The 23,621-nt window shown below is 42.1% G+C and overlaps 1 protein-coding gene across 3 annotated transcripts in view; it reads left to right on the forward strand.

The window, feature by feature from the left end:
• pik3c3 (phosphatidylinositol 3-kinase, catalytic subunit type 3) overlaps positions 1-23,621 on the forward strand; it is a 124,374-nt gene that overhangs the window by 83,742 nt on the left and 17,011 nt on the right. For all 3 annotated transcript variants that reach the window (XM_055633266.1, XM_055633281.1, XM_055633273.1), the window contains 5 exons: positions 3,845-3,973; positions 9,695-9,764; positions 11,607-11,671; positions 13,659-13,743; positions 22,420-22,494. In XM_055633266.1, the coding sequence (XP_055489241.1) occupies positions 3,845-3,973; positions 9,695-9,764; positions 11,607-11,671; positions 13,659-13,743; positions 22,420-22,494 (424 nt within the window). The remainder of the gene's footprint in view (positions 1-3,844; positions 3,974-9,694; positions 9,765-11,606; positions 11,672-13,658; positions 13,744-22,419; positions 22,495-23,621) is intronic.

Consider the following 23,621-nt stretch of genomic DNA (forward strand, 5'->3'; position numbering starts at 1 on the left):
AGTCGGGCGGCTGCGTTCTGGACCAGTTGGAGTCGGTTGATGTAGGTGGAGCTGATGCCAAGGAGAAGTGAGTTGCAATAGTCCAGTCGGGAGGAGATGAAGGCATGGACGAGTCTTTCAGCAGCGGGCAGTGTGAGAGAGGGTCTGAGTTTGGCGATGTTGCGGAGATGAAAGAAGCAGGTTTTAATGACATGGCGGATGTGAGGCTCAAGGGAGAGGGTGGAATCAAAGATCACGCCAAGGTTGCGGGCCTGGGGAGATGGGGAGACAGTGGTGCCGTCGATGGTGAGAGTGGGGTTATTGATTTTGCTGAGTGTGGCTTTGGAGCCCATGAGGAGGAATTCTGTCTTATCGCTGTTGAGTTTGAGGAAATTATGTTGCATCCAGGTTTTTATAGCTGACAAACAGGAGTTGATATGGGAGTGGGGGGGGGGGGTGGGGGGTGGGGGGGGGGGAGGGGGGGGGGGGGGGGGGGGGGGGGGGGGGGGGGGGGGGGGATGTGGTGCCAAGGTAGATCTGGGTGTCATCAGCGTAACAGTGGAAGTCCAGATTGAAGTGGCGGAGTATCTGACCAAGGGGGAGGATGTAGATGATGAAGAGGAGGGGGCCGAGTACGGAGCCTTGGGGAACGCCTTGAGTGACTGTGGCTGAAGCAGAAGTGTGGTTGTGGAGAGAGATGAAGTGGGATCTGTTGGAAAGGTAGGAACGGAGCCAGCTGAGTGCAGAGCCTTCAATGCCGAGGTCTTTGAGTCTGGTGAGCAGGATGTTATGGTTCACTGTATCGAATGCTGCGCTCAGGTCGAGGAGGATGAGGATGTTGAGGGAACCAGTGTCAGCAGAGGTGAGGAGGTCGTTGAGGACTTTGAGGAGAGCAGTTTCTGTGCTATGGATGCCAGATTGGAGGGGTTCAAGTAGGATATACGCAAGGAGGTGGGAATGAAGTTGCGACGCAACGATACGCTCCAGTGCTTTTGAAAGAAAGGGGAGATGCACAAGGCTTTTTAAAAAATATGTTTGTTTTTTATATGGTGCTTTTAATGTAGTTAAACATTACATAATGGTTCATAGAATAGCTGCGTCTTTGCCTGTATTTTATCATAAATCTTAATACATGTCTAGGTGTCAAATTCAGAACTTGACAGCCTGCCATGCAAGGAGATATTGGGGTTGATGATAAATTGCTTAGCTAAGGAGACAGGTTTTAAGGAACATTTAAAAGTAGAAAGGGAGGGGGAGATGTAGAAAGGCTTAGGGTGATTTTTTTTTTTTGTTTAGTCATGTACACTATTGTCATGTGTACAGAGGTACAGTGAAAAGTCTGTTTCTAAATTTCTGGAGTTTAAAGCCAGGGCAGTGGGAGTTGCCGATTTGGGGGTGATTTAGTGAGGGATGTTCAAAGCTAGAATTAAGAGAGTATATGTTTTAGAGGGTTGCAGGTTTTGATTATAGTCATTACGCAACAGAAAGATTTGATTTAAAAAAAGAACATTCATAAACTCAGGTAATCTAGTTTTCAGTTATAGATAACTGTCCTAATTTGTTCAAGCTTCTCTCTAGTGGTCTGTCATCCAGATTGTCAATGAGCTGATGGCTTGATATGCAATCTTGAATGTTATACTTTACTGGATGTAATTATAGTAAAAACAGGGATTCATTTCGGTGCACTTGAAAGATTTCAAAATATCTGAATAGATATTCAATTATTTGCAATGTAAAAGTGTCAGAACTGTGGTAGACTGATGAATATCTAATGGCCGTACAGATCGTTAGGAGACTACATTTTTTTATCCAGCATCAAATGATCATTTCTGCATCAGAGCACCAGTTGTACTTTTAATATATATTTTTCACAAGTTTTATCCAACGTTGCATGGGATATAACCAGGGGACCAAGTGTGACTATAATATAAATGGCGGTGGTGTGGCTGATAGAGTGGCAAAGACGTTAATTACAGGCGATCTGTCTGGAAGATATGTGAGGAGGATATGAAAGGGGCCAGGGAGGCAAATAAAAATTAATGTTGGAACAGTGAGATATGAAACATTGCATTTGCTGGAAATGTGAAATAAAAGAGAATGTTGGAAGTACCCACTTGGTCATTAATTACATCAAGCCTGTTGACAAAGATAACATTTGTTTGGTAAATTGACCTCTACCTCTCGGAGGCTGAATGCCAGCTCTTTTATATCACCTCATACTTCCCTATAGATCATGATTCCACAACCAGAAATTAGGCCATAGCCTTCCAGCCACTAACCTCCTATCCTTTGATTTTCCTAGCACATCCTCCAGTGTCATAGACACCTACCTATTCATGCGCAGATCACTTCTGTCACCTCCCCTAAGATCCACAAGCATGATTGCCATTGTTTTTGCCTGTTCCTGCCTCACAAAACTCACTTGGTGCTTACTTCATTAATTTTTTCTGAGATTCTGAGATTCCCACCATATGGTGATACTTTATTGTCACTTGTACCAAGCTAGGTGCAGTGAAATTCTTTTTTTATGCATACAAAGTACATAAAAGAGTCACCACAAAGTCGGCAACAAAGTTACAAAAAGTACTAATTCCTTCTTCGCCCTCCCACATTGGGTCCCCCTTTATTCTCGGCGCTGCGGCCCGTCCACCTTGGCCCAACCCTGTCCTCGTCCCTATGTTGATAGCTTACTGGTCCCAAGCAGTTCATTTTAATCACATATTCCTCTAGATATCCGCCCCCATGCTCTGAGGGGCCTATAATAGGTTTCGAGGGAAATGGGCCAAACATAGGCAGGCGCAAATAATGTAGGTGGGATACGTTGGTCAGTGTAGGCAAGTTGAGCCGAAGGGTCGGTTTCCACGCTGTATGACTAAATGGAGCAGTCTTACTAAGACATCCTCACTCACTTATTTTCTGTAAGTGGATATTGTATGGGCATTGCATCATGATGCCACGTAAAACTTGCAAGTTTCATCACCTTTGCTTCAATTTCCCCAATGGCTCATCACTAATTCTTCCCTTTTGGTCAGAAGATGTTCTTAATTCCTCTCAGTGGATAGGTTTGCGAGAAATATCAAATGCCATTCCACAGACTTGTGCTTTTCCAAGATGCATCCTTTTCCCCTAATTGTGCCTTCCCTTCCACCATAGATGACAGGTTTCTCAAACACATCCTTTTCATTGTCTGCTTTTATACTCTCACCATCTCTCTCCCATCCAGAGCAAGAATAAGGTTCCTCTTATCCTAATCTATCATCTCATCTTCCTCCACGTTGACTTGTTCATCTTTGGTAATTTCCAGCATTGTTGACTTGTTGCCACCACCAGATACATCTTTCCCTCCATTATGTTCCTTTGCCTTGCCTGCTGCCCTTGTCTATTTCTGTAGAAGGATGGTTAGGAATAGCTGCCATAAAAAAATCGTGAGTGGCTGTACTTGGCACTTTGCTGTGGTGAAACATGAAGGCAGTACACATAACATTGTCACACACACACTGGCTGGATTCACTCTATGGACCCGGGTTCACCGTTGGCAGGAGTTCCCACGGTGACCGCAAGAAAATCTGCACAACTGTTCTCAACACTCTGAGGACAAAGATACATTCTTTTTTTTTTACACAGTATTATATTACAATTGTACGAAAGAAAATGAAATGCTGAATAATAGCTCATTAATACAATGCTTCCTTGGGGTTTCGTAGCTCGCTGAATAGAAAATGTTCTGATTTACTGTGAAACCTATTTGGAATACAAGGAATGCATTCCCTTTTGCAGCAATATCAATGCAATACTGTAAAGACAGAAATCTAACTGATGATCTTGCCAAAACTTGTGAAAACCTGTTCTGTTTGCACTGTTGCAGAGTGCATTAATGCCAGCCAAGTTGATCTTTAAGACTGAAGATGGAGGCAAATATCCTGTTATATTCAAGCATGGTGATGATCTCCGTCAGGATCAACTTATCCTGCAAATTATTTCACTTATGGACAAGGTAGGAAACGAACCAGACATGTGCCAGCAGCAAAAGCCTGACAGATAACTTTGTTGTTTTATTGTGCATATCTTAATATCTAACAAAAATTAGCATCATTGTTTAATTGACATATAAAGAGATATGGTACATAAAAGTGGGTATAACCAAACATAGCTACACCCTAATCAGACATAACTGAAAATTGAATTTAACTGCAATACATTTACAAAAATACAGAAAAGATAAGACTTACAATAGCATACATTGCCTTGATATGTGTTAATGTAGGATGTCCTTTTTATCACAGTAATTTGAACTGTTTTTGATGTTTTGAGCAGAGTTTGAACCAATTAAAAAAATTCCTTATAATTTCACTGTTGTTCAACAGCAGGTTCTTGCCTACCATAGATGTTGGGCTCACTGGTCTATATTTTCCAGGCTTTTCCTTGTAGCCGAACATGGTGCCTAGTTAAACTGATCTTATCTGCCTAAACATGATCTATAGCCCTCTATTCCCTGCACATCCATGTTCCTAGCTAAAAGTCTCTTAAACAACACTTTCATATTATGTTTCCACCACCCCTGGCTATGCATTCCAGATTCCCTATAGGTGCATCATGACTTCCTGATTTTTATATTCAATGCCCCTAGCAATGAAAGCAAGAACACTACATGGTTTTTTTTATCACCCTGATAAATAAAGGCACAACATTAACTATCCTCCAGTAACACTATACTCGCAATGATTAATTTATCTCAGCCAGCCTGAAATGTATTCTCTAGTTTTCTACAGTGTCCTTGGATATATCTGATCGCACTCGTCAGAATTACCTACTTATTGTACTTGATTTTGGCTTGATTGAATTTATGCATAATATGGTTTGATTGGATAGCATGCGAAACAAAGCTTTTCCCTCTATCTCCATACACATGACAATAATAAATCATATGCTTTAGAATGTGCAGCACCTCCTCAAGTGTAATAGGACTGTCCTCAAGATACCCTCATTAACTATCCCAAGTTCCCTAGTTTTCATGTTGATTCTCTATGATAAAAACAGAAAAGAAATAGTGAGTATTTTGCCCATCTCCTGCAGCTCCAGACTGCTTCAATTTCTGAGGTGGCTCGTTTTTATAATTACACTTTTCCCTTTAGTACATAAAATATTTATTTGATTCTCCTTAATCTTACCTGCCTGTGCCAAGTCCTGCCCATTATTGAACCACTGTGATCATGTTAAATCTGTCATTACTGTGTGAAGTGGTTGTTTCTGGTGTTTGCTGTTAAGTTTGTTGCTGATCCTCCACTGCAGTATGCTGCAATAGACATTCTTGTGGAATATTCACGGTCAATAATCTGATGCAAACTAAGTATTTTCACACTTTTCTCCCTATAAATGTCATTGAAAATGTTGAATTGTGTTAATTGTGGTAATTAAAGACAAAATCAATATTAATGCTGAATAACCAAACACACCCTGAAAATTACATTTAATTGTTAAATCTCATTCTTCTGGACAACAATTAAAATGTGTGTGTTTCAATGAAAAACATCTAATCTTAAATCATTGTGTGGGAGGAGATCTTCACTGTCTGCAAAACCACTCACTTTTGTATCATCAGCAAACTTGCTAACCTTGCCCTATATGTTCTCATCCAAATCATTGATGTAGATGACAAACAGTAACTGAACCCTGAGTCACACTACTAATCACAGGCTTCCAGTCTGAGAAGCAACCTTCCACCATCACCCTCTGCTTCCTTCCACTGAGCCAGTTTGCTATCCTTTCAGCTATATCTCCTTGGATCCCATGCGATATAACCTTCCAGAGCAGCCTATCATGCAGAATCTTGTTGAGTGCCTTCCTGAAATCCATGTACACAACATCTACAGCTCTGCCCACATCGACATTTTTGGTCACATCTTCAAACAAAATCAATCAGATTTGTGAGAAACGACCTCCCACGTACAAAACCATGCTGACTATCCCCAATCAGCCCTTGCTCATCTAAATGCCTGTATAACCTATCCATCAGAATACTCTCTAATAACTTTGCAACTACAGATGTTAAGCCCACCCGGCCCATAGTTCCCAGCATTTTCTCTGCAGCCCTTCTTGAAAAGAGGCACAACATTTGCCACTCTCCAGTCTTCTGGCACCGGTCCTGTATATAAGGACAGCTCATAAATTTCAACCAGTGCTCCCGCAATTTCCTCTCTAGTTTCCCGCAATGACCTGATCAGGCCCTAGAGATTTGTCTATCTTTATACACGACAGTACCTTCAGTACTTTTTCGACGGTAACACTGACTGCTCTATAACCATATAACATATAACCATATAACAATTACAGCACGGGAACAAGCCATCTCGGCCCTACAAGTCCGTGCCGAACACTTATTTTCCCCTAGTCCCATCTAACTGCACTCAGACCATAACCCTCCATTCCTTTCCCATCCATATACCTATCCAATTTATTTTTAAATGATAAAATCGAACCTGCCTCCACCACTTCCACTGGAAGCTCATTCCACACAGCTACCACTCTCTGAGTAAAGAAGTTCCCCCTCATGTTACCCCTAAACTTCTGTCCCTTAATTCTGAAGTCATGTCCTCTTGTTTGAATCTTCCCTACTCTCAATGGGAAAAGCTTATCCACGTCAACTCTGTCTATCCCTCTCATCATTTTAAAGACCTCTATCAAGTCCCCCCTTAACCTTCTGTGCTCCAAAGAATAAAGACCTAACTTATTCAACCTTTCTCTGTAACTTAGTTGCTGAAACCCAGGCAACATTCTAGTAAATCTCCTCTGTACTCTCTCTATTTTGTTGACATCCTTCCTATAATTGGGCGACCAAAATTGTACACCATACCCCAGAATTGGTCTCACCAATGCCTAGTACAATTTTAACATTACATCCCAACTTCTATACTCAATGCTCTGATTTATAAAGGCTAGCACACCAAAAGCTTTCTTTACCACCCTATCTACATGAGATTCCACCTTCAGGGAACTATGCACAGTTATTCCTAGATCCCTCTGTTCAACTGCATTCCTCAATTCGCTACCATTTACCATGTACGTCCTATTTTGATAGGACGTACATAGGACACTGCCATTGACTGCCCCAAGTCCTCCGTCCTACTGTCTTTCTCCTCAGTAAATACAGAGGACAAATACTCATTGAGGACCTTATCGATCTCCTGTGGCTCCACACAGAGGTGACCGCTTTGATTCCTGAGAGGTCCCACTATCTCTCGAGTTACCCTTTTCCCCCTTATGTTTTTATAAAATCTTTTGGGATTGTACTTAATGCTATCCGCCAGATCCATCTCCTGGCCCCTTTTTGCCCTTCTTATCTCCTTTTTCAGTTTACTCATTCATTCCAGAAACTCCTCCAGGGATACACTTGATCCCAGCTGCCTATACCTGTCCCATGCATCCTTCTTGTTTTTGACCAATGCCTCAATTTCCCTCGTCAGCCAAGCTTCCTTACGTTTGCCTGCTTTGCACATCACTAACAGAGACGTACATATCCTGACCTTTCATCAGCACATCTTTAAAAACATCCCACGTGCCTGAAGTTCCTTTCCCCTCAAATAACATGCTTCATTCAACTTGAATGAGACCCTCTCTCATATCCTCAAAGTTGGCCTTACTTCAGTTGAGCATTTTAACACATGGACCCTTTCCATCCTTATCCATAACTATCTTAAACCTAATTGTACTGTGGTCACTGGTCCCAAAAGGCTCCTCCACAAACACTTCATTAACTTGCCCTTCCCAATTTCCCAATACTAGATCCAGCGTTGCCCTCTCACACGTGGGGGCCTCTGCATACTGCTTAAGAAAACTCTCATGAACACTTTTGAGGAATTGCACCCCATTTAAACGCTTCACACTATGATTTTTCCAGCATATATTGGGAAAGTTAAAATCCCCTACTACAACAACCTTATTTCATCTGCAGCTGTCTGCAATCTCCTGGCATAATTGTTCTTCTAATTCCTGTTGACTATCCCTCTATTCCCTCCACTTCCATGTGCCAATCCAAAAGTCTCTAAACACCACTATTACATGTGCTTCCACCACAACCCCTGGCAGTACATACCAGGCCCCCACCTCTCTGTGTAAAAACCTTGCCCCGCATAAACTATCCCATCTCACCTTATAGCTAGTGTTGGACATTTTCACCGTTGGAAAAGGTTTCTGACTGTCCTACCTATATATGTCTCTCATCATTTATATACTTCTGTCAAGTCATCCCTCAACCTCGGACGTTCCAGAGAAAACAATCCAAGTCTATCCAGCCTCTCCCTGTCACGGAAACTGTCTAATCCAGGCTGCATTCTGGTAAACCTCCTCTGTACCTCTCCAAAGCGCCCAGATCTTTCCTGTAATTAGACAACCAGAACTGCACGCAATATTGTAAAGTATAAACAGTGTAATGAAGTCCTATAGACCTGCATCATGAGTTCCAGACTCTAATATTCAATGTCCTTAGCAATGAAGATAAGCATATCAAACATCCTCTTTACCACCCTTTCTACTTCTGCTGTCACCTTTTGTGAGATATGAACTCCAAGATTCTTCTGCAAATCAATGCTTTTAAGGAGCTTGCCATTAACTGTATCGTCTCTCCTCGCAGTCTACCTCCCAAAGTACACCATCTCACAAGAGTTAAACTCCATCTGCCATTTCTCCGCCCTTTTCTGCAGCTAATCTATATTCCACTGTATCTTACGACAGGATTCCACACTGATCACCGACCTCCAGCCATAATATCTACCCTCCACCATACCCTCTGCCCTCTATGAATAAGCCATTTTTGAATCCATACAACCAAGTCAACTTGAATCTTGTATCTTAATCTTCTGGATCAGCCTACCATGAGGAACATTATCAAAAGCCTTACTAAAATCCTTGTATACAACATGCACTGCCCTACCTTCATCAATCTCTTTGTCACCTACTCAATAAACTCAAATCAGGTCAGTGAGGCACGACCTGTCGTGTACAAGGCCATGCTGACTATCCATAATTCTTCCATCTCTTTTTGCAAGCTGCAAAAATCATGCCCAAAATCTTGTGAAATAAGCATGCATTAAGAAGTGTGCATTAAGCATATTTGTGAAACAGGGAGTTATGCAAACGTCGAGGAATAAGTAGGGCACCATGATTGATTCAATTTTGTGGGCTTAAGAAGCCAGCTTGGATATCAGTTGATATATAACCAACTCATTGTGTTGTAAACCTATTGGGTTCATGTGTTTCTGCCTGCTCAATTCATCAGATCTTCAGATAATTCCATGATAATACCTATTTATTTAATCAAATAATATTTTGAATAAGGATACTGGTGGGAATTTCAAACTAACATACGGGATTTCATGACATCATATACAGAGAATGTCCTGTGGCTGCCAGTTCCCTCGAGCACTTAAGTTTTCTTTTTGTCGTCCCCTTCTCTATCTTTTCTCTGTATCCTAAGCCGATGGCAATGTTCCCATAATATTTACATATACTAGTCCAAGGATTTTCATTAGATTTAATCAGCCGAGTTTAACCTCTGCTTCGCTCTTCTGGTGCAGTGGCTCCCCAGGAAATCTATTGCTGTTGGCATTCTGCATGACTTCAGTATATTTATGTCAATAATTAAATTGATGAATATTTTAAATACATCATTTATATTATAACATTTTCTGGATTTTTAATTGTCATCTTGCTTTCTTTTCAGCTTTTACGGAAAGAAAATCTTGATTTGAAATTGACGCCTTATAAAGTGTTGGCGACCAGCACTAGACATGGTGAAACACTTTCCCCAATTAAGCGATGTGTATATCTGTGTACATTACAATTGCATTAAGGGAATGGTTGCATTTGAACTCTGTGAGGATATAGAATAGGCTCCAGATGAAGTTGACAAAATTCTACTTAAAATACAAACATAATATTAACATTCTATTTCACATTCTGGTCCAGTGTCAAGGGGAATTCATGCTGCATCTGGTACCTGTTTTTCATTAATTTACAGTATATGGAATTCACTTGTTTCCCATCCCAAATTGAGAAGATGATGGTAAGACACCATCTCGTACTGCCACAGTGCTTCTTTCTGGGCAACCTTACAAGATAGATGGAGCTCTATCATTTGGCTCATTGAGTCTATGCAAGCTCCCAGAGCAATCCCGTTCCCTCGCTAATTTCCCCTGTAACCTGTTCTCCCATGTTTCTATTAACTTCCCCTCAATTCACTCTCATCGGGATACCCACATACACCAGTGGCAATTTATTTACCTATTCCCATGTCTTTGAGATGTGGGAGGAATCCTTAGCACCTGGAAGAAACACATGTAGTTGAAGTAGAGTTACTTGTGTGGAATACTACTTCCGATTTAGATACCAGGCCCAGAGTCCTCCTGAGGAGAACTTGGCCAAATTGATTGAGCTGCGAACAACTTTGTAGTGATCAGATATGATATCTAGGTTGATGCTCTTCAGTTTTGTTCTTATTTTGTTTTAATGTAATTTTAATGCAATTGAATGCTGACCACATCTTCCTTAGTGCAATGAAGAGTTAACCACATTGGTGTTACATTAAGGGATAATTTACAATAGTCAATTATGCAACCACTATGTATGACCAAAAAAACGGAACATCTAGCAGAAACCTACGTAGTTATAGTAGAATTTGTATACTTCAGACACACAACACCCAAACTTGGGTGCCTGGAGCTGTGAGACAGTCGTGCTAACTACTGTGTGGCCATTGAAAAAGAGATTCTCCCAGCTGATCCCCGATATGCTATCTTCATCTTGGCTCTTATTATTTTGAATCTCTGGTTCGAAGAGTACCAGATACGAGGTCACAGTCATTGTGTAAAAGGGCAGCCACGTAGAACCAAGATGAACAAAAGTTTCTTCACGAAGATCGATCTTTAGAATTCTCTAAGCCAGAGCACAGATTTGCTCATACACGGATTACATTAAAAAATGATCAATAGATTTTTGTTTTCCAAGGAAATCAAGTGATTTGGGAATAGAACTGGTGGGTGGAGTTGAAGTTGATGATCAGTCTTAATCCTTCTTAATGAGCAGTGCTATGAATTTGAATGGTTTTCCTGATATTTCATATTCCCATTAATATCTACATTAAAAGCTCAAATGCATGTATTGTCCTCATGCAAAAGTCATCCAATAATATTGAAAGTCGCATGTGTCAGTAATAAGCTATATGGTAGATTGATTATATTTAACATTGGATTGCTTAGTAGTTTTTGTTTTGAGTTGAATGAACAATTTGGCAGCATATTTCACTGCCTGTAAAATTCTAATGTTGTGAAAGCATCATGTCCCCATCAATGCACTTGGACAGGTAAACAGGTCAGTGAGCAGAATATAATGCATTTTAAATTGTTTCTCTGTCTTGCTTGATTCCATTTCATGAACACGGTGAGTAGGTACTTTAACCAAGCTGCTTGTTCATACCAAGCATAGGAAAGATTGAACATGTTTTGGATAATAAAATGAGGTGTGATACTTGGCAACTTTTAAACATGTTTATATTGAATGTGGCATGCCCTTGCATAAAACTGAATGCACCATATATTCTTGTTTTATTCTTCAGTAATATTTAAACTCTTCTTCAGGGTTCATGCAGTTTATTCAATCTGTGCCTGTTGCTGAAGTGTTGGCTACAGAAGGAAGTATACAGGTGAAATAAATTTGTAATTTTCTGTATCTGTCTTTTCAAAAGAGAACCAATAAGTGAATTCCATTTTATGTCCAAGAAGGAACTGCAGATGCTGGAAAATCGAAGGTACACAAAAATGCTGGAGAAACTCAGCGGGTGCAGCAGCATCTATGGAGCGAAGGAAATAACCCGTCTGAAGAAGGGTTTCGGCCCGAAACGTCACCTATTTCCTTCGCTCCATAGATGCTGCTGCACCCGCTGAATTTCTCCAGCATTTTTGTGTACCTTCCATTTTATGTCCCTTTTGTTTTGTTTGCCTAAAATATATTCATTCAGATTAAGCAGCAGCACTTCAGATATAATTCAACAATCATTCACTATTTCAATAATCACATAACAACAATTTAGATCTTTGAGAATGTGGGATTAAATAAAATGATACTGCAATCACAGCAGTACATACTTCATTGTCAAACTACATTAACTCCTTAACTGAATCTCCGGTATTGGATACACACCTGTTGTTGTAAACTAGGTCAGCTCACGATGCCCCCTGACTGCTTAAACTTGTTCAAATTTATCTCATTCCAATTGAAGTAAAAAGAAAACCATTGGTTTCTAATTTATTTAATTATCACAAACCATGCCATGCGTGTGCTTCTAAGAACACAGTAATTGTTCTGTTGTTTTCATCTGCATTGCTGAAACTGGGGTAACTAAAGACTACAACCAATTGCTAAGTTCCCAAATGTATTTTTTTCCTTCAGTCGCTGACTCAAAAGAAGTTGGTCTACAGCTGTGTGTTTATTTAGAAACATAGAAAATAGATGCAGGAGTAGGCCAATAGACCCTTCGAGGCAGCACTGCCAGTCAATGGCTGATCATCCAGAATCAGTACCCTGTTCCTGCTTTCTCCCCATATCCCTTGATTCTGTTAGCCCTAAGAGCTATATCTAAATCTCCCTTGACTACATCCAGTGAATTAGCCTCCACTGCCTTCTGTGGCAGAGAATTCCACAGATTCACAACTCTCTGGCTAAAAAGGTTTTTCATCATCTCAGTGCTAAATACCCCTTATTCTTAAACTGTGACTCCTGGTTCTGGACTCCCCCAACATGGGGAACATTTTTCCTGCAGCTAGCCTGTCCAATCACTTAAGAATTGTATATGTTTGTATAAGATCCCCTCTCATCTTAAATTCCAGCGAATATAAGCACAGTCGATTCATTCTTTTATTATATGTCAGTCCTGCCGTCCTGGGAATTAACCTGGTGAACCTACGCTGCACTCCCTTAATAGCTAGAATGTCCTTCCTCAAATTAGGAGACCAAAACGGCACACAATACTCCAGGTGCGGTCTCGCCAAGTCTCAGTACAACTGCAGTAGGACCTCCTTGCTCCTACACTCAAATCCTTTCGCTATGAAGGCCAATGTGCCATTAGCTTTCTTCACTGCCTGCTGTACCTGCATGCTTACTTTCAGTGACTGATGTACAGGGGCACCTAGGTCTCGTTGCACCTCCCATTTTCCTAATCTGACACCATTCAGATAATAATCTGAATTTATTTAAGATTTATACTGATTTAACCCAAAGACTCCCATGTGTGGATAAAACTTATTTTTTGCCTTTCCACCACCTCCACCCATCTGCCAAAAAAGAACGTAACCAGCACTTGATTAAATCTAAATTAATAGTGTCAAGTATGCAAATAAACCTCTTCTAGGTTATTTTCAAATTGTCCACCCACCCTTATGGGACACTTACAGTAGAAATGCATTGCTGCAGGCAGCTTCTTCCCTGTGCTGGAATCAGTACCAGAAAAGGTTAGTGACTTCAGTTTAATTTTCATTTATAAAACTTTGCAAGTTTTCTACTAGGGAATCACAATAATTTAATAATTATAGGTATGTCTTCCTCTTTTATAAGAGGAAGAAAATGAGTTGTTAATAAAAATGCAGATCCAAAACATCCTTGTTCCTAATGCCATAAATTCTGCACTTTTCCAGAACTTTTTCAGAAAACATGCCCCAAGTGAAAAAGGTCCTTCTGGTATCAGTGCTGAAGTAATGGACACTTATGTGAAAAGCTGTGGTGAGTATTATTCCAGTAGAATATTGCACCTAATGCAGCAGTGTTGCTTAAAAAGTAGCATCTCTCCATCCTTTAGAATTCTGGGTTGTAATTAAGCCATAATTGAGATGTAACGATTCAGTACAATGTAAGATTAGGTTATTTTTAAGTAAAACCGTGTGTATTTGATAAAGACGTTCAGTGTTTCTTTGCATTATGGATTTTCAATGAGCATGTCACTGAAAGTAAGCATGCAGGTACAGCAAGCAGTGAAGAAAGCTAATGGAATGTTGGCCTTCATAACAAGAGGAGTTGAGTATAGGAGCAAATAAGTCCTTCTGCAGTTGTACAGGGCCCAGGTCAGACCACACCTGGAGCAGTGTGCAGTCTTTGTCTCCAAATTTGAGGAAGGACATTCTTGCTATTGAGGGAGTGCAGCATAGGTTCACAAGGTTAATTCCGGGATGACGGTACTGTCGTATGTTGAAAGAATGGGGCGACTGGGCTTGTATACACTGGAATTTAGAAGGATGAGAGGAGTATTGAAACATAAGATTATCAAGGGATTGGACACGCTAGAGGCAGGAAACATGTACCCGATGTTGGGGGAGTCCAGAACCAGGGGCCGCAGTTTAAAAATAAGGGGCAGGCCATTTAGAATGGAGATGAGGAAAAACTTTTTCACCCAGAGAGTTGTGGATCTGCGGAATTCTCCGCCTCAGAAGGCAGTGGAGGCCGATTCTCTGGATGCTTTCAAAAGAGTTAGATAGAGCTCTTAAAGATAGCGGAGTTAAGGCAGGAACAGGGTACTGATTGTGGATGATCAGCCGTGATCACAGTGATGGCGATGCTGGCTCGAAGGGCCGAATGGCCTACTCATGCACCTATTGTTTATTGTCTATTATATATTTGATTAAAATGCAATGTAGATGAAAGAATCATAGACACAAGGGTGTAAATTTGTCTTTAGTCGCATGCTTGGTGTTTTGAAATTAATGGTAGAGTTATGTGTCACACACATAACTCATAACACATATGACTGGGAACAAATTTAACATCGTGGGGCATTTAAAAAGCAGTGATTAGTTTTGCAGAGTTATTGCTTATGCTGGAAGTCAAGTACTCGCAGAATTGCCATTCAGGAGTGGCTATTATCGGTGAGATTGTTGATGTGGAGTGCTGTGTTTGAGGGTTAGTTTAGTTTAGAAATACAGTGCGAAAACAGGCCCTTCGGCCCACCGAGTCTGCACTGACCAGGGATCCCCGCACATTAACACTATCCTACACGCACTAGGGACAATTTACATTTATACCAAGCCAATTAACCCATAAATCTGTACGTCTTTGGAGTGTGGAAGGAAACCAAAGATCTCAGAGAAAAACCCACGGGGAGAACGTACAAACCCCGTAAAGACAGCACCCGTAGTCGGGGTCGAACCCGGGTCTCTGGTGCTTTAAGCGAGCAACTCTACTGCTGCGCCACCATGCCGCCCTAGTTGAACGTCAAGTAAGATTGGTTTTTGGAATTTATTGGCTATTGTGGCACTGTTCTCGGTACAGTTCTCGGTCCCACTGTTCTGGGAAAGCACATCTCGGACCCGCAAACGCTCAGCATAGGAGCACCGCAAGGCCGCGTACTCTCTCCTCTCCTCTCTCTACACCAACGACTGCATCTCCACAGACATCTCTGTCAAGCTTTTCAAGTTTGCTGATGACACAACCCTGATTGGACTGATCCAGGATGGGGAGGAATCTGCCGACAGACAGGAAGTGTCACAGCTGGCGTCCTGGTGCCATTGCAACAACCTGGAGCTCAATGCTCTTAAGACAGTGGAATTGCTTGTAGACTTTAGGAGAGTTCCCCCTCCCCTCACCCCACTCACCATCATCAACACCACAGTCACATATGTGGAGTCTTTTAAGTTCCTGGGAACCATCATCTCCAAGGACCTTAAGTGGGGGGCGACCATCGACTCCACAGTCAAAAAGGCATAACAGAGTATGTACTGGCTACGGCAGCTGAGGAAACACAATCTGCCACAGGCAATGATGGTCCAATTCTATACGGCCATCGTAGAGTCTGTTCTCACCTTCATGGTCTGGTTTGGCTCAGCCACCAAACACGACACCTGGAGGCTGCAGCGAATCGTCCGATCAGCTGAGAAGGTTATTGGCTGCAACCTTCCCTCCATTGATGAACTGTACACTGCAAGGGCCAGGAAGCGAGCGGGCAATATCATCTCTGACCCCTCTCACCCTGGCCACAAACTCTTTGAATCACTTCCCTCTGGAAGGCGACTCTGTCAAAGCTGCCACAGCCAGATATAAAAACAGTTTTTATCCACGAGTAGTTGCTCTACTCAACAGCCAAAAATCTGTAGCCTCCCTTTGATCTGGTATTTTGTTGGTTCACATGCTTGATCAATGGTGTTTCATCATTAATGTTTTATTATTAGTAATGTTTAGTGATTTCTGAGTCATTTGTAAGTGTCACTGTATGTCATGTTGTTACTTGTGGGCGGAGCACCAAGGCAAATTCCTTGTATGTGAATACTTGGCCAACAAACTTACTTACTTACTTCTGTTACAGGCATTATTAACATGTACTGTATTTTTGTAAGAAGGAATAGCATTGGAGTAAAATGATTAGAGTCATCGAGTCATACAGAGATACAGTGTGGAAATAGGTCCTTTGGCCCAACTTGCCCACACCGGCCAACATGTCCCAGCTACACTAGTCTCACCTACCTGCACTTGGTCCATATCCCTCCAAATCCATGTACCTGCCTAACTTTCTTAAACGATGGGATCGTCCCAGCCTCAACTACCTCCTCTGGCTGCTTGTTCTATACACCCACCACCCTTTGTGTGAAAAGGTTACCCCTCAGATTCCTATTAAATCTTTTCCCCTTCACCTTGAACCTATGTCCTCTGGTCCTCGATTCCCCTACTCTGGGCAAAAGACTCTATGCATCTCCCCAATCTATTCCTCTCATGATTTTATACACCTCTATAAGATCACCCCTCATCCTCCTGCGTTCCATGGAATAGAGACCCAGCCTACCTCAACCTCTCCCTATAGTTCACACTTTCTAGTCCTGGCAACATCATTGTAAATCTTCTCTAAACCCTTTCAAGCTTGACAATATCTTTCCTATAGCATGGTGCCCAGAACTGAACACAATATTTTAAATGCGGTCTCACCAAAGTCATGTACAACTGCAACATGACCTCCCAATGTCTATACTCAATACTCTGACAGATGGCCAATGTGCAAAAAGCCTTTTTGACCACAATATCCGCCTGTAACTCGACCTTCAAGAAACCATGCACTTGCACTCCTAGATCCCTCTGCTCTACAACACTCCCCAAGTCAAGTCAAGTGTATTTGTCACATACACATACGAGATGTGCAAAGGCCTATCATTCACTGTGTACGTCCTGCCCTTGTTAGACGTCCTTGTGCAACGGCCTGGCAGAGCGCGCAGTCCGCAGTGCCAAAGACTTGCTGGAACATTGTCGTTTGTCTCGCTCTGACTTTTACCTTGCCCTCCCTAACCTTCGCAACATCTCCCTCGACCCTGCCATGGGCTCCCCTGCGCAGCGATTCATGTCTCGCACCATGAGGCCCCCGATCCCGGTGGCCCAGCGCTCCCTCGTGTCCTCCGTCCTCAAGCCCGCTGCTGTCCAGGAGCGCATTGCCCTTAAGCACGAAATCCAGAAGCGCTCCCACGATGAGTCCTGCCGTCCTCTCCCGAGTCTCTTCCCCGGTCAAGTTGTCCGAATGCAGTCCCCCTCTGGTCACTCCAGGGTCGCCACCGTCGTCGGCTCTGCAGGTTCGCCTCGGTCCTATCTGGTCGACCATGACGGCATCGTTTACCGCCGGTCACGACAGCACCTGCGGCTTGTCAACGAGCCACCACCTCCGCCCGCGGACCCATTAACTCCGCCGTTGCAGTCTTCCACCCCTCCCGCCGCTCCTCGCATGTCTCGGTCCCTGCCTTCTCAGCTCTATCAGCCGACTTCTCCCCCGGCTCACCCTCCCTCGCCTGCCCGTCTGCCCCGCTGCTGCGCCCGCGTCCCCTCCTTCTTCTCCGTCTTCTCCATCCCCTCCCGGATCCCCCGTTCCGGTTCGGTCACCTGCACCTGCACCTACACCGGCTCCTTTTCTTCCTGCAGGGAGGGGAGATGGCGAGATGCGAACCCGGTCGGGACGCGTTGTCAAGCCGCCTGTCCGTTATGGCGACTTTGCATAACTGCTCATAGCGCATGTGACGTGGTCACCCTGTCACTACCTTGTTGCCTTTTGTTTCTAAGGGGAAGGATGTAGATGATATGTGCATGTACCTTTAACATAGTGACCTCATCACTACTAACCACTTCCCATATCACAAGTATAATTGCAACCTCCCCACCCACTGATCTCTCTCTAGTTCCCGTGACAGACCACGTACAGCTAGTGCAGTAATGTATGTTACAGTATGAATAAAGTGAAGTAAAGACACAGTGCGTTGATGACACTTCTTTACAGTCACGTCTTCAAATAACTCAATCAGATTTGTGAGATATTAACCTCCCACGTACAAAAACATGCTGACTATCCCTAATCATCCCTTGCCCGTCCAAATGCCTGTACAACCTATCCCTCATAATACTCTCTCGTAACTTTCCAACTACAGATGTTAAGCTGACCACCCTATAGTTCCCAGCATTTTCCCTGCAGCCCTTCTTGAAAAGAATCACAACTTTCGCTCCCCACCAGTCTTCCGGCGCCTCTGCTGTATTTAAGGACAACTCGTAAATTTCAACCAGGGCACCCGCAATTTCCTCTCTAGTTTCCAACAATGTCCTTGGATGTATCTGGTCATGCCCTGGAGATTTGTCTTCCTTCATACACGATAGTACCTTCAGTACATCTTCGACGCTAACACTGACTGCTCTCAAGATACTTCCATTGACTGCCCCAAGTTCCTCCATCCTACTGTTTTTCTTCTAATTAAATACAGAGGAGAAATACTCATTGAGGACCTTGCCCATCTCCTGTGGTTCCACACAGAGGTGACTGCTTTGATTCCTGAGAGGTCCCACTCTCTCTAGTTACCCTTTCCCCCCTTATGTATTTATAAAATCGTTTGGGAATGTCCTTAATGCTACCTGCCAGAGCTACAGTGCTCTCCATAATGTTTGGGACAAAGACCCATCATTTATTTATTTGCATCTGTACTCCTCAATTTGATATTTGTAATAGAAAATAATCACATGTGGTTAAAGTACACATTGTCAGATTTTATTAAAGGCCATTTTTATACATTTTGGTTTTACCATGTAGAAATTACAGCTGTGGAGTACAGAGGCAAATATATAAATGATGGGTCTATTCCCCAAACATTATGGAGGGCACTATATCTCATGGCCCCTTTTTGGCCTTCTCATTTCCTTTTACAGTTTACTCCTTAGCTCTGGAAACTCTTCCAGGGATGCACTTGATCCCTGTTGCGTATACCTGTCGCATGCATCCTTCTTGTTTTTGACCAATACCTCAATTTCCCTCGTCAGCCAAGCTTCCTTACGTTTGCCTGCTTTGCCCTTCAATCTTAACAGGGATGTACTTCACCTGAGCTTTTGTCAGAACACTTTTAAAAACATCCGACTTGACCGATGTTCCTTCCCCTCAAATAACCTGCTCCAGTTAACTTGAGCGAGACCTTCACTCATATCCTCATATAGATTTATTATTTTCACATGTACCAAGTGAAAATACTGTAAGTATATTAGAAACATAGGAACATAGAATATAGGTGCAGGAGGACGCCATTTGGCCCTTCGAGCCAGCACCGCCATTCATTGTGATCATGGCTGATCGTCCCCTATCAATAACCCGTACCTGCCATCTCCCCATATCCCATGACTACACTAGCCCCTAGAGCTCTATCTAACTCTCTCTTAAATCCATCCAGTGACCTGGCCTCCACTGCCCTCTGTGGTAGGGAATTCCATAAATTCACAACTCTCTGGGTGAAAACGTTTTTTCTCACCTCAGTCTTAAATAACCTCCCCTTTATTCTAAGACTGTGGCCCCTAGTTCTGGACTCGCCCAACATTGGGAACATTTTTCCTGCATCTAGCTTGTCCAGTCCTTTTATAATTTTATATGTCTCTATAAGATCCCCCTCACCCTTCTAAACTCTAGTGAATACAAGCCTAGTCTTTTCAATCTTTCCTCATATGACAGTCCTGCCATCCCAGGGATCAATCTCATGAACCTACGCTGCACTGCCTCAATCACAAGGATGTCCTTCCTCAAATTAGGAGACCAAAACTGTACAAAATACTCCAGATGTGGTCTCACCAGAGCCCTATACAACTGCAGAAGAACCTCTTTACTCCTATACTGAAATCCTCTTGTTATGAAGGCCAACATTCCATTAGCTTTCTTCACTGCATGCTGTACCTGTAAGCCATCTTTCAGTGACCGGTGTACAAGGACTCCCAGGTCTCGCTGCACCTCCCCCTCACCTAACCTAACCCCATTGAGATAATAATCTGCCCCCTTGTTTTTACCGCCAAAGTGGATAACCACATTTATCTATATTATACTGCATCTGCCACGCCTCTGCCCACTCATTCAACCTGTCCAGGTCACCCTGCAACCTCCTAACTTCCTCTTCACAGCTCACACTGCCACCCAGTTTTGTGTCATCCGCAAACTTGCTAGTGTTGCTCCTAATTCCCTCTTCCAAATCATTAATATATATGGTAAACAGTTGCTGCCCCAACACCAAGCCTTGCGGCACTCCACTCGCCACTGCCTGCCATTCTGAAAAGGACCCGTTCAATCCTACTCTTTGCTTCCTGTCTTCCAATCAATTTTCTATCCATGTCAACACCCTACCCCCAATACCATGTGCTCTAATTTTAGTCACCAGTCTCCCGTGCGGGACCTTATCAAAGGCTTTCTGAAAGTCTAGATACACTACATCCACTGGCACCCCTTCATCCATTTTACTTGTCACATCCTCAAAAAATTCCAGATTAGTCAAGCATGATTTCCCTTTCATAAATCCATGTTGACTTGGACTAATCATTTTACTGCTATCCAAATGCCCCATTATTACCTCTTTAATAATTGACTCCAGCATCTTTCCCACCACCGAAGTCAGGCTAACTGGTCTGTAATTCCCCGTTTTCTCTCTTGCTCCTTTCTTGAAAAGTGGGATAACATTAGCTATCCTTCAATCCACAGGAACTGATCCTGAATCTATTGAACATTGGAAAATGATCACCAATGCGTCCACTATTTCTAGAGTCACCTCCCTGAGGACCCTGGGATGCAGACCATCAGGTCCGGGGGATTTATCATCCTTCAATCCCATTAGCCTACCCAATACTATTTCTGGCCTAATGAAAATTTCTTTCAGTTCCTCTACCCCCTTAGATCCTCTGTCCTCCAGTACATCTGGGAGATTGTTTGTGTCTTCCTTAGTGAAGACAGATCCGAAGTACCTATTCAACTCTTATGCCATTTCCTTGTTGCCCATAATAATTTCACCCGTGTCTGCCTTCAAGGGACCCACATTTGACTTTGCTACTCTTTTTCCCTTAACATATCTAAAGAAGCTTTTACTGTCCTTCTTTATATTCCTGGTCAGCTTCCCTTTGTACTTCATCTTTTCAGCCCGTATTGCCCGTTTTGTTTCCTTCCGTTGTCCTATGAAAGTTTCCCAATCCTCTGGCTTCCGGCTACTCTTTGCTGTGTTATACATCTTTTCTTTTAGTTTTATTCTTTCCCTAACTTCTCTTGTCAGCCACGGTTGCCTCCTACTCCCCTTAGATTCTTCTTTTTTGGAATGAAATTATCCTGTGTCTTCCGGATTATGCCCAGAAATTCCTGCCATTGCTGTTCCACCGTCATTCCTGCTATGATCCCTTTCCAATCTACCTTGGCCAGCTCCCCTCTGATAGTCCCCTTTGTTCAACTGCATCACTGACACTTCCGATTTAATGTTCTCCTTCTCAAATTGCAGATTAAAACTAATCATATTATGATCACTACCTCCAAGCGGTTCCTTTACCTCGAGTTCTCTTATCATATCTGGTTCATTGGACAACACTAAATCCAGAATTGCCTTTTCTCTGGTCGGCTCCATTACAAGCTGCTCTAACAATCCATCTCGGAGGCATTCTACAAACTCTCTTTCTTGAGGTCCTGAACCAACCTGATTTTCCAAGTCTACCTGCATATTGAAATCCCCCATCACCACAGTGGCATTGCCTTTGTTACATGCCAGTTTTAACTCCTGCTGCAACTTACACCCTACATCCGGGCTACTATTTGGGGGTCTGTAGATAACACCAATTAGTGTCTTCTTGCCTTTAAAATTCCTCAACTCAATCCACAGTGACTTTACAGATTACATTAGCAGAGAAGAATCTCCAATGAAAGAATTGTTTGCTGCGCGGTTTTTGTGATATAAGTTTCAAGAGGTAGGGTGACTCAAAGTTTATCAATTTTAACACTCAGTTAGGTTTTATGTTCCAATAATGATTATTATCAACATAGTAACAGCAAATGGTGGAGTTTTTTAAAATATCACTGTATAAGCTGTAACATTGGAATTTGCTAGAAATTCAGTACAAAAAATATTGTATTTCTCTGGTCAGTGTCATCTCTGAGCATCTTTATTTTTTTTTTGACAGCTGGATATTGTGTGATTACATACATACTTGGAGTTGGAGATCGGCATTTGGATAACCTTCTATTAACAAGGACAGGCAAGTTTTCATGAAATATCTCAGAAGCTTTTGTAATCCAGAATCTTCACCATTTTTGTTTATGCTTCACAACCTGCCTTATTTCTAAAATATTCTGCTATGTACTTGATGCATTTGTTGCTGATTTCATTCGAAGATTTGGCTTATCTTAAATTTAGAGTCAGTTTGAGTAAACATCCAGCAGAGGGCACTGTATGTCTATTTTGTGACATTAAAAAAGTTGTGTAGCAGATGGCTGTTTATGAATCTGAATTGGATTCATGCACAGGCCTGAAAATATCGAACAATAAATAAATCTTAAATCAATACAAGGATCTAATACAAAAATCCTGTGTATGTGCTTAAGTTGGGGTGGGGAAAATAAAACCTAGTATCGATTTTAGTCTTGATTTATTTGGTGCAAATGTTACATTGGTAGTCATTTTAACCTTTAAACATTATTTTCATGTAGACATGCACACGCTTACTCTAGTTACCTAAATACATATTTAAAAAGATATGCTCTTCCCTTTAGAAAAGCTGACAATACGAACAAAGATAGATTTTTTTTGCTTGGAAACCTTTAACTATCTTTTTTTGTATTTTATAACTGTTGGTTGTTTGCTTAACAGCATAAGAACATAGAAATATATACGACACAAATAATTTGTTTATGGTGCAGTATATATTGTCATTTGCACCCTATATTAATATTCTTGAGTTTAAATGATTAGAACCCTGCAACTGCAATCCATCCTATTTGTGCGATTATGTTTGTCAGCATTTCTAGCAAACCGCTTTGTATGAAAGACATTCTAAGAAATCTCTTGAGAATAAACCCAACAGCTTTGGCTAAACATGACAAGGGGCCATGTTTTCACACAGTCCTCCTTCAAGCAGGTTTCGAAGGCCACCTGATGTCAGATAATGGAACATGTTGGACAGATTTTAAAGAAGTGGATTGCATTCTTGCACTTTTTTCTCTAAAACATTTTGTTGATTTGAATGCGATACCCTTTCTGATAAAGACCTATAGTATTTTGATTTTTAGGGCCTTGACACAGGCACTGGACTAATGCACTGTGCTTTGTAGCGTTTTTCCGAGTGTTATTGATATATTTTTCATTACATGTGTTGACACAAACCGC

Source organism: Leucoraja erinacea, chromosome 1 (assembly GCF_028641065.1).
Source record: "Leucoraja erinacea ecotype New England chromosome 1, Leri_hhj_1, whole genome shotgun sequence".
Lineage (NCBI taxonomy): Eukaryota > Metazoa > Chordata > Chondrichthyes > Rajiformes > Rajidae > Leucoraja > Leucoraja erinaceus.